This window comes from Myotis daubentonii, chromosome Y, assembly GCF_963259705.1.
Source record: "Myotis daubentonii chromosome Y, mMyoDau2.1, whole genome shotgun sequence".
Taxonomy (NCBI): Eukaryota; Metazoa; Chordata; class Mammalia; order Chiroptera; family Vespertilionidae; genus Myotis; species Myotis daubentonii.
In genome coordinates, this window is record NC_081862.1 from 3,642,217 (window position 1) to 3,657,422 (window position 15,206).

The window sequence follows — 15,206 nt, forward strand, 5'->3', positions numbered from 1 at the left end:
AAGACAGAGAGAGACACCAATGTGAGAGAAACGCATTGATTGATTGCCTCCTGCATCTATCCAACCAGGGTCAGGGCCAGGAAGGAGCCTGCAATTGAGGTATGTGTCTTTGACAAGAACCGAACTTGGGACCCTTTGGTCTGCAGGTTGATGCTGTATCCACTGAGCCAAACCAGCTAGGACTACACTTTCTCTCTTACCTGTCCCTTTCTCTCTCTCTCCTACGTTCTCTCTCTCTCTCTCTCTCTCTCTCTCTCTCTCTCTCTCTCTCACACACACACACACACACACACACACATACACACATATACAAACACACACACATAGTAAGGAAAAATATCTTTGGAGTTATTCTTCTTTATAGGTATACTAGTGGCCTGGTGCACAGATTCATGCACATTGGAAGGAAATTAATTAGAAGGTGGCTGGTGGGGTGGGGTGGGACTGGGCAAGACAGGCCAGACACACCCTGGAGCCAACCTCCCATGGTCCCTCTCCAGCCAGCCACACCTGAGGCGGTGCTGCGGCCCAAGGTGTCTGTGGAGTGAGTAGTGGGGTCCCTCGGCCTGGCCTGTGGGAATCAGGCTGAACCCAGTTCTCTGACATCTCCCAAGCGGTCCCAGAGTGCGAGAGGGCACTCTGCAAAGTTGCTGTCACTGGACAGCTCCTGCATTGAGTGTCTGTCCCCTGGTGGTCAGTGCATGTCATAGCTACCAGTCAGATGGCCAGAAGGTCGCTTAGCCTTATCTACACTAATAAAAGAGAAAAATGGTAATTGGCGTACGAGCTACCCTTTTCATTGGCTAATCAGGGCTATATGCAAATTAACTGCCAACTAAGATTGGCAGTTAACTGCCAACGAAGATTGGCAGTTAACTGCCAACAAGATGGCGGTTAATTTGCATATGTAGGCACAATGCAGGGAGGCAAAAGGGAAAGCAGGAAGAAGCCCCCTGCCACTGACAGTGATCAGAAACCCAGGGGAGAGCTAAGAGCTGGGGGGCAGGGCAAAGGCGGCCCTGGGGCCGCCTTTGCCCTGCCCCCCAGCCATGATCAGAGAATCAGGCGCCTTTTCCGCCCTGGCCAGTGATAGCAGGAAGTAGGGGTGGAGCCAGCGATGGGAGCTGGGCACGGTCGAAGCTGGCAGTCCCGGGAGCTAGAGGTCCCTTGCCTGGGCCTAAAGCAAAGCCCACGATTGCGGGGCCGCTGCAGCTGCGAGTCCCCTCTGCCTGGGCCGGATGCCTCAGCCAGAGCCATCCTGCAGGGGCAGGGACAGAGCCCGCGCGATCGAGGCGCCCCACGCTGCCACTGCGGGTCCCCACTGCCTGGGCCGGACGCCTCTGCTGGAGGTCTCAGGCCTGGTCAAGGGGCCGATCTGGTGATTGGTGATCAGAGGGTGATGGGGGTCAACTCCTCTGGCCGAGGCATCAGGCCTGGGTGGGGGGCGGAGCCGGGGATTGGGGGGATATGATGGTCCCCTTGCCCAGGCCTGAAGCCTGGGTCAGAGGCGTCAGGCTTGGGCGGGGGGTGGAGCAAGCGATCAGAGGGAGATGGGGGTCCCCTGCCCAGGCATGATTCCTGGGCCAGAGGCCTCAGGCCTGGGCGGGGGCCAGAGCCAGTGATTGGGGAGTGATGGGGGTCCCCTGTCCAAGCCTGACACCCAGATGTGTCAGGCCTGGGCAAGGGGCCGATCAGGCGATCGGAGGGTGATGGGGGTCTACGCCTCTGGCCGAGGCATCAGGCCTGGGCAAGGGGCAGAGCCAGCATTTGGAGGGTCTGGGGGTCCCCTGCCCAGGCCTGACGCCTGGGCCAGAAGCATCAGGCCTGGGCTGGGGGCAGAACCAGTGATGGGGGGAAATGACGGTCCCCTGCCCAGGCCTGACGCCTCTATCAGAGGCGTCAGGCCTGGGCAAGGGGCCGATCCTGTGATTGGAGGGTGATGGGGGTCAACGCCTGAGGGCTCCCAGTATGTGAGAGGGGGCAGGCTGGGCTGAGGGACACTCCCCCCCACACACACACACCCAGTGCACGAATTTCGTGCACCAGGCCCCTAGTATATATATAAATGAACAAAACACAGGCAGCAGCAATATTTAAAGAGTGGTAAGCATACATGTTGGTGTCAACAATATGGGCTACATAGGCTCCTGCTGCCCAGCTGGAGTGACAGAGGACCCTTGGCCAATGTGCTAACTGGATTTGTGCGGTGCGGACCACCTGTTCCCCAGGGCCCAGCTCTGAATTTGGGAGAAGCCAGTGTCTTATTTGGCCTTCAGAATGCATTTGCTTGCCTTTCACCATGTCTTCATCTTTACCTCAGCGGTAGGAACCAAGCTGGAGTTTAGCCCATCTTTCCCAGCCACTGGCTATGGATGCTTGCATTTTGCAGCTGACTTTCCTGCAGCAGTGGGTAGTCAGGTCATTTTTGGGAGGCTTGTTGCTATCCCTGGGTATCTGATCAGAGGTCGCAGTTATTTAGTTTTCCACCATTAATATTTGCAGAATCCTTTGTGTCAATTCCTCAGAGTTCACACAACCTTTTCACATGTGTCTCCACCCTCCCAACCCAGTCCCAGGTTCACTTCACAATGAGCGGACTGGCCTTGGCATGTGGATTCTCATGGCCAGTGATGGAGTGCCCTGCAGGCTGTGTGGCTGGTTTCATCTGCTGCTTTCTGTGCATCCCACCGTGGGTGCTGGCAGATGCTGCAAGTGCGCACAGTGGCTGAAGCCCCAAGTGCCAAGCCTGAGCTTAACTCTCCAGCCTCACATCCAGTGCACCAACAACAAAGTGAGAAGTGGGGGTTGGAACCTGCAGTACAGAATTCCCTTGCAGGACTGAAAGACTGGGACTTAGGTTATAAGCCCTCCACTTCTTCATCTATAAAATATGCAGTTTGGATTAAATGATTCCTAAGATCCTTTTCAGATGTAATGGTTTTTTATTCCGAGGGAGAGAAACCAGGACTTGAATGAATTCCTCTTATAAATCACACATCAGATCCCAGGGGCTATGCTATTTGACTCATTTGCTGTCAACATTCAGGTGAACAAAGACATAAATATATGTCAGTTACACACATAATGTCTCTGAAATCCATTTACAAATAACATGAGCTCCTATCACCAAGCTCCTTTTCTACCTGCAGCATGTGGGTATGCAGCAGCTGTGATTTTGACAGTAACCTTTCCATGGATCTCTGGGCTGACATCTCATACAGTCAGCCACTTAACAGTTTGTGTTCTCTTGGGTATCACTTACACGACACTTCTTACCTAATGATTTTGTTTGTAAAAATCTAGCCAGTGGGCCCTTCACCATGCTTGGAGGCCATTAAAGATGGAATAACTAGAAATTCTCATAAGATATTTAACATTTCTACACATACAGGCATGCATATGTATGCATATGCAATTGTGTACACATACACATCACACAGATATGTGTCATAGACATTTTATGTAGTAGTAATGCATATAAGTAAATTTTCATGTACAATAGATACCTAAAGCCTATTGGGCAAATAATCCATCTCCAAGTATGATTCACCTGAGTAGCAGTAATCAGACCAGATGTATGATTTTCAGAACTTGGGGTCACATGCAATTTTGATAAAAGGGAGAACTCCTGAAGCCAATGACTTTTTCCCTTAATTTATAGAGATGATGTGACATTCTAACTATATTTAAATGCCTTTACCAAGGGATGCCCACAATTCAAAATGGTCCCTCAATTCATAAGTTTGCTGTATGTTTCTGAGAGCCAGGATTTATACAGATATTGGTTACAGGTTCCTAGGCTGTCATAGACAGTTTTTAAAAACATTTCTTTCTTCTTTAAAAATCTGTTTTACTAATTAAGACATTTGTATTAAAAATATGTAGAAATTTTGGAAAGTAGAATGAAGATATTAAAAACTGACCTCACTACATTACATAATGAAATACTATGCAGCTGTGACAGAAAAGGAAATCTTACCCTTGAGATGGCATGGAGGGACCTGGAGAGTATTGTGCTAAGTGAAATAAGCCAGTCAGAGAAAGATATGTATCCTATGATCTTACTCATAGATGGAATCTAATGCACAAAATAAACTGGAGAACAGAATAGAACCAGTGGCATGGATGCATGGAACAGACTGACAGTTGTCAAATGGGAATAGGGAGGGGAGACTGGATAGAGAAGGGGCGGGAATAGCTAAAGAACATATATGCAAATCCCACTGACAAAGGAGGAGTGGGGGGTTGGAAATGGGAGACATCTGCAATAATATCAACAATTTAAAGAAATCAGCCTCAACATCCAGAGAGACTACTGTGGAAGGCTGATGTGGATCTACTTCAAAAGTTCTTTTTGTTGTTGTTGTTAATCCTCACCTGAGGATATTTTTCCATTGATTTTTAAAGAGAGTGGAAGGGATTGGGAGAGACAGAGAGAGAAAAAAAAAGATCGAAGTGAGAAGACACATCAATTGGTTGCCTCCCACACACAGGTCAACTGAGGCTGGGATCAAACCTGCATTCAAGGTATGTGCCCTTGACCAGAATCAAATCAGTAGCCTCTTGGTTCATAGGTTGATACTCAATCATTGAGCCATACCAGCAGGGCAAACCACTTATTATTAGACTAGGGGCCCAGTGCATGAATATGTGCACCTTGAAAGGAACTGTGGGCCACAAGTCTGAGTTTACAGTAGCCACAGGGGCAGGTCTCGGTCCATCCTCTGCACCCCCGCCCAGCCCCTCCTGCCACAGGCTCACTCCTCCTCGCCCCCATCTGCCGGTATGGTACCGTTCCCCTGCCACTGCTCCCATGCTCTGATGGCACCTGCCCCACTCACACCGGCTGACAACTCAGAGTGATTGGGGCCAGTGCTAGCAGTGGGTGCAAGCGGGGCCAGCACCATCAGCAGGTGCAAGTGTGGTGGCTGCTGCTCCGACCGCCCCTCAGGAGCAGGGGGAGGCGAAGAAGCCCTCAGGGGCAATCAGGGCCGGCAGCCACTGCTTACACCTGCTGATGGTGCTGAGTGATTGGGACCAGCGCCAGGCAGGGCACCAGCAGCAGGTGCGATTGGGGCCGGTGCTGGCAGTGGGTGTAAGTGGAGGCTCCAGCGCGGGAAGTGGGTGCAAGCAGGGCCAGCACCAGCAGAAGGTGCGAGTGCCAGGCAGCGCACAGGAGCAAAGAATTTTCAGTAACCACCAGAGGCTCGCCCCAGTGACAGCGACCGGCACCCCACCTTGGTCGGGTGCCCTGGCTCACCTGCTCCACCATCCCGCTGCTGCCAATGCCCGCCATGTTCTGCACACGCCCCCTTGTGGTCAGCACACATCATAGCGACCAGTTGTTCCCGTTCCGCTGTCCAGTCTATTTGCAGATTAGCCTTTTATTATATAGGATGGACATTGTTTTGGGGGAAAAAATGAGTTACTTCCAATTGCCTTTAATGGATAGATAAAGCTAATTGAATCTATGGTTGGGTATGGTTCTGCAGTCATGACGGTGTGGTGCTAAATTGGAAGAAGGCATGTGGGAGTAGCGATGGGCTGTTAGACGAGTCACTGCCAGACCTTCAGGTCCAGCACACGGACCTTTGAAGGGCCTTTGTTTCTTTGGTGGCCCCTGTGTTTCAATTAGCATGGAATCAGAAGAACTACATTCTCAGTGGCCAGTCTCGGGTGATGTCAGTTTATTATCTCACTGGATACGAACCTATTTGTGTTGTTGGGTACCATGGACCCTGCAGAGTCACACCAGGCACAGATAAGCTCCCACAAAGGCACTTACTTACCCTGTTATTAGGGAAAACACTGTATAGCTAATGGCATAGGTTAGGTGCTTCAACAACAGACATGTATCTCTCACTTGTGAAGTTTGGAAGTCCAAGGTCAAGGACCCATTTCCTGGATAGCAGAGGGCCAACTTGTTGCCATATCCTCACATGGTGGGGAACAGAGAGAGGGAGCAAACTCTGTGGGGTCTATTTTTTTAAAAATCCTTACTGGAGGATATTTTTTCCATTGATTTTTAGACAGAATGGAAGGGAGGGAGGAGGGGGAGAGAGAAACATTGATTTGAGAAAGATACATCGATTGGCTGCCTTCCTCGTGTGCCCCAACTGGGGCCAGGGATTGAGCCTGCAACCCAGGTACGTGTTCTTGATGGGGAAATTGACCAGAGACCCTTCTGTTCATGGGCCAGCACTCTAACCACTGAGAAAAACTGGCCAGGGCTGTGGGATCTCTTTTATAAGAGCCCTAATCCCATTCATGAGGGCTCCACCCTCGTGACCCAACAATCTCCCAAAGACCTCACTCCTGATACCATCACATTAGGAGATGGGGGCAGGTAGGATTTAACATGAATTTGAGGGATACACAAATATTCATTCCAGAACATAATGTATATATGTGACTGTGATGTTGGCACATCAGAAGGCCCAAGGGAATCAGCTTGCTAGCCTTCTTTACTTCCTCTTCTCTCCCCTCCCTTCCTGTCCCCAAACTGCACTTAACTCACCTGTTCTATTTTAATTTAATGACCTGTGCCCTCAGTGACCCCTATTCTGCACCATACATTTTGGCTAAAGGCCTTCCTTTCCATCCATGCCTTGCAGTTCCCATATCTCAGATTTGATTCACATTCCAGAATCCATCACATGGACACTATTCCTGTTCTTAAACATCTTGGATCTTTTCTTTTCCTGGACCTTTTGACAGAGGAGAAACCTTTCCTCTCCAACACCCCCATAAACAAACTCATCAGACAGCCCACCGCACATCTGGTCTTTATGGTAAATGATACCGTGTGGTGGGGCATGGGGAGGAACCAAGGTGAAAATCTTAGGTCATGTGAATACCTGCTAGATCCATAGCTACATGCCTAGAAACTCAAACACACATTTTTACAAAGCTGGAATGGCTGAGAAGAGGAGCTGTAGATGTTGGGGGCAAGAATGAAGGAGAAGCCAAATTTATATATTGCTGTGACCTGTGCCTCAGCTTTTATCAACAATATATCAGACATAATGAAAACTGCAAAACTTGGATGCCCCTAAAACCATGACTGAGGTCAATGAAATGTCTGTCATAAAAAATTCATACTTATCACAGTGACTCAGAAGTAACTGTTCCTTCTAACTGTAAGGATTTTAAATGACAGTTTGTGGAGTTCACTCTGCTTCACACATGGACAGTCAGAAGGACCATTGCATCCACTGGTGGCTAAAAAGAGGAAAGTTATAAAATCATAGCTTTTAAAACACTAATTAGATACTTATCCTCCCTGCCCTTCATGTATGTAAAGTATTTTCTTATTCCTTAGCATTCTCTTCAGAGCCTTTAGACTCCTGTCAAAATGTGTAATTACTTGTTTGTATTTTCACAGAATTAACCTCTGCCTTGCCTTCTAGACCAAGAGGGTCAGCTATAGCCCTAGGGCCAAATCCCCTGGGCCCAGAGTTCAAGAAGCCTTTCTGGGTTTAGGAGTAAGATCAGCCCCTCTGGGCCTGGTACCAAGGGGTGCTTAATCTCACCATTTTTTTTAGGTGATGATCATCCAGTTTCCAAGGGACATGGCCAAGCCAAATAAAAATTCAGGGGTAATTTTTTTCCTTATTTTTCTTTAAATCCCACTCAAGGATATATTTGTTTGTTTGTTTGATTGATTGATTTTAGAAAGAGAAAGAAACATCTATTCGTTGCTTGCCATATGCACTCTAATCGGGGATTAAACCCACAACCTAGGTATGTGCCCTCACTGGGAATAAAGCTCTCAACCTTTTGGTATATGGGACAGTGCTCCAACCAACTGAGCCATCCAACCAGGGCAGGAGTAGCTTTTAATATTCACATCCAGGTAGGTAAATATACAGGAGATAATGAATCTGGCTTGCCATTCAGATTACCTGGAATAGATCTTCTCACTGTCTCTACCTCTGTCCAGGCCTGGCTTCTGATGGAGTACATTTGATAGAAATCTTCTTGCGTAAAAAGCTTTAATACTGCCCTGGCTAGTGTTGCTAAATGTTTAGAGCATCAGCCCACGCAGTGAAGGGTCATGGGTTTGATTCCTGATCAAGGGCATATACTTGGGTTATGGATTTGATTCCCAACCTGGGCCCAGCCAGTGCAGGAGGTAACCAGGTTATGTTGTTCTCTTACTTTGATATTTCTTTCTCCCTCCTTCCTTCCCTTCCATTGTCTCCAAAAAAAGCAATGGAAAAAATATCCTCAGGTGAGGATTAACACTAAAAAATGCTTAAATATAAAATTAGAAATGCTGCCCCCATCAGGGAAGAGGTTATTCTGGGTGGGAAAGAGGCAAATGGGGAAGCAAACCTATTAATAAATACCTGTGTATCTGCAACATTTTCTTTCTTTTTACAAATACTGGATATAAATTTGGAAAGGGTAACCTCCTGTGCATGGGAGAGTGGAAAAGCATCTGATATTTGTTAAATTTTTCTGTTTGGGTTAGGATATTTTTTAAGTGTAACTCTTCACCTCTCCATACAACTCTGAAAGTTGCTTAATAGTTTTTGAAACAGGAGCAGCAGTAGGGTGCGAGGGTAGAGGGAACTTTGCCTTTGTTGTATCTCTGTCGGAGGTTTGCCTGTCCCAAGTGTTTTCTGCTCAGGTGTTCGTTGGCCAGTGCAGAGAGTGCTGGCCTGAGGGAGTGTGCAGCAGGCCAAGGGATTCAGGCGCCCATCTGAGGAATGGCACCAATCCCCTAGGACTTGGGGGTCACCTGCAACATACCTGAAGATATTCCTTGGTCCGGTAGCTTCCCAGGACAGATCCTGTCCTGACAGTTCACCTCGTCACACTTGCAGGACACACTACACTACCATCTATGGAGGGGACTGAGCAACATCATTGGCCAGTTCCTTTCCTTCCCCCTCAACCCCCTTTCCTCCCTCGAAATCTTCATTCAATCTGTTCACCTGTTCTAAAAAATTATCACATTGTATCAGGCTCTGCACTGCACTTTGGGCATAACTACAGTTTCAGGAAAGCAACTGAGAAAGAACCCAGAAGAAAACTGCTAACAGATGACCGGAAAATATCTTCAGTTCATCACTGCCTCTATGATTCTGTTCTGAAAAACTAAACTTGGGACAGAAACGGGTCTGGAGCTTTGACTGGCAGAAGGATTTGTTTAATTTTTGTCCAAAAAATACTCCCAGTGTCACAGCTTGGGTCTAAGGATGAGATCTCCAACCAAAGAAACAGAGGCCAGGACTAGATTCCAGAATGTGTTCTGAAGCCGTGAAGCTGCATACTTGAGGGCCCTCTAGCTTCCAATCTCCATCTCTGCGTGTTTCCTGTTATTGGCTCCTTGTCCTCAAGAAACCCATGCCTGTTTGGTCTTGGACCTTCTGTGAGCAGAACCTCTCTTTTAATCTACCCCACCCCTCTTAAGCATGAATGACTTATCTGTCTCTGTTGGAGATACCTCTTATGGATACGTGAGAGGTGTTACTGGATTGGACAGCCTCCCTGACTCAGTGGGAGAGGCTATCCCCAACCTCCATCCTTGTCTTCTCATATAAGTGAAATTTACACAAGAGACCTTGAAGTCAATCTTAGCAATTAAAGCATGCACTTTTATCGAAGAAAGCAAAACAAGTTAAGCAAACTATACATCTGGCTCATGAAACACAGATGGGCTCTCAGCTAGTCTGAAGAGTAGTTGGGTAGGGGTCTGAGGCATTATAGATTTGCCTGATTATAGGCTTCAGAATTCCTCTGTTGAATATTTTGGTACAGATGAATTCTCAAGGTCCCTTTTTTCACTTTGCTGTGACCTTCCTTCCCAGAATTCATGAAAAGCACCTGACAACTTATCTTGCCAAGCATTGATACTGCTGGCTTCTCTGCTTAGGAAATAAACTGCCCTTTTTCTCTCTCTCCCTTTCTCTCCTCCCTTTCTGCATTCTCTCATTAGGAAGGGTTTTTAACCATTTGCTCTGGTGTCCTTGGCTGGGGAAGATAATGGTTTGTTAGCTACAAACTGGCTGCAAATTGCCCACACTGTTTGGCCTTGTTTTAACTTTCCTGGCTCAGTTTCCCTATTCCTCATGCTCTGGAATTCTGTAACATATCCCACCCACCCATCTATTCCCCCATTTACACTTCCCTACCCAAGACTTTGGGGATTGATGAGAGAGGACGATCCGTTTGAGAGTCTTTAGCTTAAAAGTCCCTTTCTTTTACGAGGGGAGGAGTACCACCCTATTTAGACTAAGCAAAGCGTTCTCTCTAATAAGGGACTGGGCACCTTGGATCTATGAGAGGACATGACTTAGAGTGAGATCCCAAGGCTGCAGCTGAGGGCAGAGTGAAATAGTAAGGTTAAGGATGCCCATTTCCCCCCAGTAATCAAACAGATTTTGAGAGAAAGAATCCCCGGTGAGTGACAAAAACAGGCCTCTTGCAGTGGAACACCCTTGGCTCCATCTTTCATAGATGGTACCCTCAGTGGGGGCCAACTGGAGCATTGAGCCCTATTAGTTCAAGGCCATTGTGTGAGTAGGTTCTGGTCCACAGGCCTTCCAGACCCAGGGACAGTCCCTCTTCCAGTGGCGAAACCTTTGACAGAGGGGGTGCAGCCCTTGATGAAGTCCTGTCCCAGGATACTCTCTTTTCCAGTGTCCCTCTTGGCCATAGAAATAACATTGGCCCTCTTATGTCCTTGTATTCCAGGAATTGGGTGCCTTGGAGGTGACGCATGGCTTAAAGCCAAGCCATTTGTTTCTATAGGATGGCTTTCTTGCTCTTTCTCTGGCCCATCTCAGTTGTTAAAAACACTGAAAGTTATTTCTACCAGTTGTTCAGTAGGGTCTGGGGTCCCAAGGGTTTTTGGTAATTTTTTTCCTAATGCCTGAGGCTGTTGGACAAAATGTGTTGTAAAGTGTTGGGCCCTGAACAAATTAACAGTCTCCCTATTTATAACTTTCTTAGAGATAACATTCTAAGGTTTGGGTGATAATGAGCTCTGCTTCTGGTAGTTCAGAACTGTTTGGCAGGATAGTGCTTGCAGTTCTGAAAACCAGTGTTTATAGTTTTGAAGCAAAGAAAGGGTATACAGGCAGCTGCTTTATGGAGGGGAGTGAGCTGAGAAAGTGGCTGCTCTGCCTTTGTGAGAGGCAGGCAGTTTGAGGGACTGTCAGGAGGTGTCCCTGGGAGTCTACCATTCAAAGGCAAACAAAAATGGACAGTTTGAGTCTGATGTGATATAAAAGAAGGCATCTTTCAAGTCTAATACTGAAAACCATGAGTTTGAGAGGGAATTTCCCCTAAAATTGCATGTGGATTTGGTACAATAGGATGTATAGGAATTACAGCCTTGTTGATGGCTCATAGATCTTGGACTCATCTATATGTTCCGTCCTTTTTTTATGATGGGTAAGATAGGGGTGTCATAGGGGGAATCACAGGGAACTAGCAGTCTGTGACCAAGGAATGTAGGCCTTCCCTTGCTTTTAGATTTCTAGTGTATTGCCACTGTTTGAAATTTATTTGAGTCCTATAAGAAATAAAGCGAGCCCCCAAATCAGGGGTCCTGGAAGAGCACAAAGCACTCGGGAGCCAGGAGGCAAGGCGAATATCTTTCCTCCTGCAGAAGGCGGTGCACACATGGTCTGGGAGCACCTGCACACAGAGCAGGTGGTCCACGTGGCTTTTTCATCCTGATGCTGGTGATCTGTCCTCACTCTTGATTGGAGTTCAGGTGCACAGTATTTCACAATTGGCTAATCCAAGGGGAAGGGTTGGCCTTTGCAGTTCAAGATGGTGGCCCCCAGGGGGCTGCAAGTCATGTGGCCAACATGGCGGCTGTCTAAATTGTTTTTTGATAGGAAAGATTACTTATCTATTTTCACATCTCCCATCCGGGTGGCTCTCGCAGCATGTCCTGTCCAAGGCGCTCTACAGATAGAGCTCCTTTTGAATAAGCACTAGATAGTGGACCTAGATAGCCAAGGCATTGAAACCTGAGCAGTACATGGCAGCACCTTTCACTCTCCCATTTCTTGGAGGTGCTGGGTACTTATGAAATAGCAGGGGCCGGCACTTTGAGGGGGTCAGTGGCTGCTAGAGTGGAAGAGTTTTAGAAGGAGGAGAAAACCTCCCAGTTCCCTCGCGTCTTTGACATGAAAGGCTGGGCAGGCATTTGTGATTCATCATGAGTTAGGACACGTTTCCCTGTCAACAAGCACCCCCACTGTCTGAGCAGGCACAAAGCCTTAAGTGAAGGGGGACATGGGAGTCACAGGCTCTTCCCTCCTCGCTGACCATCAGAGCCAGAGCCGCCCCTCAGATGGCATTGTTGCGTGGACAGTACCACTGCTATTCTGAATTTTGTCCACACAGCTGCTTGGCTGTGCGTTGTTTTCTAAAACACTCATTGCCATGTTCAGGTTATTTTGATAACTTCCATTTTGTCTTGGTGTGTACCTACTACCCATTTTTTAAAAAACCTGACTTCCCACACCGGGTTAATTCTGTCTAAACTCTTACACTTGGCTGTTTTCTTAGCTTGTTTCTAAGCGAAGGCGGTGCCCGCAGCCTCCTGGGAACAGAGGGCGTACCTGTCCCCTCTCAGGTCCCAGCCGGGTCCTGTCCTCTGCCAGATGAGAGGAATTCGTTTCTGGCTGGGAACAGGGTCCTGACCTTGGACTTGCCATAGTGCAGGGTGGGGACTACAGCCCCGGCTGGCGGAGGCAAGGAATTAGGTGTGCTATGTGGGTTCTGCTCTGAAGCATCCACTGAACCTGGAGGGACCTTTCTCCTGAGATCATAGCAAGAGGGACATGGACAGGACACTTGCCACTTAGTACCCAAGATAGGGTTGGAACATATGTAATTCCCAGGCTCAGTAGCATGTCCTGGGGTGCAGTTCATTCTTCAGCCACAAGGGGCGATGGTTGACAGGGAAATGTGTCCTATGAGGTTTGCTGGTTAATAGGTTGCAGGTCTGATGGGCACTGGTCTCCACTTGCTGGTTCCCAGTTTGCTGCCCTGGCCAGGGTCTCCTTTAACAGCGCAGAGCTGGTATCTTCATTGGAAAGCGCTTGCCTTCCTGGGAGAGTCAGCCCCAAGCTCATTTTATTGTTGTGTTAGGTTGCAAGAGGCAGTGTGTTGGCAAAGGTGTGGATGGCTGGTTTGTTGCAGATGTAATAGTTATGTCATGAGCTTTGCCTACAGCACAAATTAACATGTGTGAAGCATGTATACATTTTTTTCAGGCATGTTTATGTGTGTATGTCTATGAACATGAATACATGTGTATATTCATGGGAAGACAGAAATGGATTATGGATATAGAAATGGCTAAGAATTTGAAAAGATCAGTTAATTGTTGCAGCTTCCAAAAGCAAGTCATTCTTTTCTTGTTTTTGTTGTTATTAATCCTCACCTGAGGATATTTTTCCACTGATTTTTAGAGAGAGTGGAAGAGAGAGAGAAAAACACAGAAACATCAATGGGAGGGAAACACATTGATTGGTCGCCTCCTGCATGAACCTTGACCAGGGCAGAAGAACCTACAACCAAGGTAGGTTCTCTTGACCAGAATCAAATCCAGGACCCTTCAGTCCGCAGGCTAATGCTCTATCTACTGAGCCAAACTGGCTAGGGCATTCTTTTCATTTTTCCCCCAATATGCTATTGATTTTAAAGGCTTCATTAATAAGTAAACTTGCAGCCCATCTTAGAAGGTTCTCTTTCTTTGTATGTGGTGATTTCCTGGATGAAATAAGCCACCTAAAAATACAGTTGCAACATGAAATAAACCTTTCCAAATAAAGCAGTGTATGAGAATTTTCATTGTTTTCTAAAATGTTTGTGTAAATTTTGATTTTTGCTCCCAAATACAGCTTGTGTGGACATGTATCTGAATCTGCATCTCACAACCTATTGTGGGATGTGCCCACATGTGGCCTAACGGTGCCTCGTGTGTGTTTGGACTCAAGACCTGGCCTTAGGAATTGTGATGGGCACGGGCGTGGGAAAATGCCTGTGGGTTTAATTCCTTACAGCGATTCGAGGAAATTAGCAAGATCTGGGTCTAGTCCCCTTGGGGAAGATGTTCATTGAAATCAGTTGCTCATTGTTACTTGTTCTTCCTCTAGACAAGCAGATGCCCAGTGTCCGGAAGATAGCCCAGGAGCACATTGGGGCCTGCAGCACCTGGTCCAGGTGTCTGAGCCATGCTGTGCCCAGGAAGCCCCAGAGGTGCCTCAGGAGGGGCAAGGCAGGGCGGGGACCCCACCCTATGATTACAGTTACTCCAAGGACCACCCACCCTTTGCCCCACTGCTACAGCCAGGCGCAGGGTCACAGGCGCAGAGAGGCCTCTGGGCCCTGCACACCGAGAGGCAGGACCCTCGGCCTGTGAGTGCCGCACTGCTCGCCAAGAGACTTGCCCCGTAGAGGCTGCCACTGCTCAAGTGGGAGCCCAGGCCTTGCAGGGGACCAGCCAGTGCCACCCCCGCAGGCACCCTTTCGGGCAATCACCTGGCTGTGCCCAGCAGGCCCCTTCCCCCGCGGCCATCTCCCGTACGCAGCCCCTGTGCCTTGGCAGAGAAGCCGAGTGGTGCCCAGCCCGCAGCCGGCCCCAAGGCTTCCGGGGAGCAGGACAGGCAGCATGTAGGTGAGCACCCAGCCTGTCCTGAAGCCCTGCTGCCTTCCAAGTTCCGGCCCCTGCAGGCATCTGCCATGGAGACCTCGCGCTCCCGTTCTCCTCAGTTCGCCCCCTGCCTCCCAGAAGCTGAGGGACAAGCCCCCCCCCGCCCCCCCCCCCCCGCCCCCCGCTCATCCAGGATGACAGCTCAATAAGGTAGGGCCCTGGGAAGGTGGCCTCTGCATTCTTCCCCCTTCATGGGCTCCCTTCTTCGCGTGAGGTTTTTCTTGCCCTCCTGCGCCGGGCTCAGCCTCCCTGCACAGTGTGCTCTCTGGTGAAACCGGAACTGGCGAGCAGGAATTATTCCCGGTGTCTCATGAATCAAAGAATGACGCCCGCGGACAAGAGGCGTTCAAACAAGGCAGGAATTTATTGCAAAGAAACACAGGCTCCCCGCTTGGTTGTCCACCAGGTTGCGCCTCCTCCGCGTCCCCTCTCCTTGCACCCCAAGCCTGCTCTTTGTCTTATCTGTAACCTTGGTGATTAGTTGCTGGCCTTTTTGCAACATTATTTGTTCTCTTTC

General features: G+C 48.5%; 1 protein-coding gene across 1 annotated transcript in view; it reads left to right on the top strand.

The window, feature by feature from the left end:
* The first annotated feature begins 485 nt into the window (after window positions 1-485).
* LOC132225628 (protein Shroom2-like) overlaps window positions 486-15,206 on the top strand; it is a 33,575-nt gene continuing 18,854 nt past the window's right edge. The window contains 3 exon segments of the mRNA XM_059680699.1: window positions 486-544; window positions 14,133-14,768; window positions 14,804-14,839. Of these exon segments, the coding sequence (XP_059536682.1) occupies window positions 486-544; window positions 14,133-14,768; window positions 14,804-14,839 (731 nt within the window).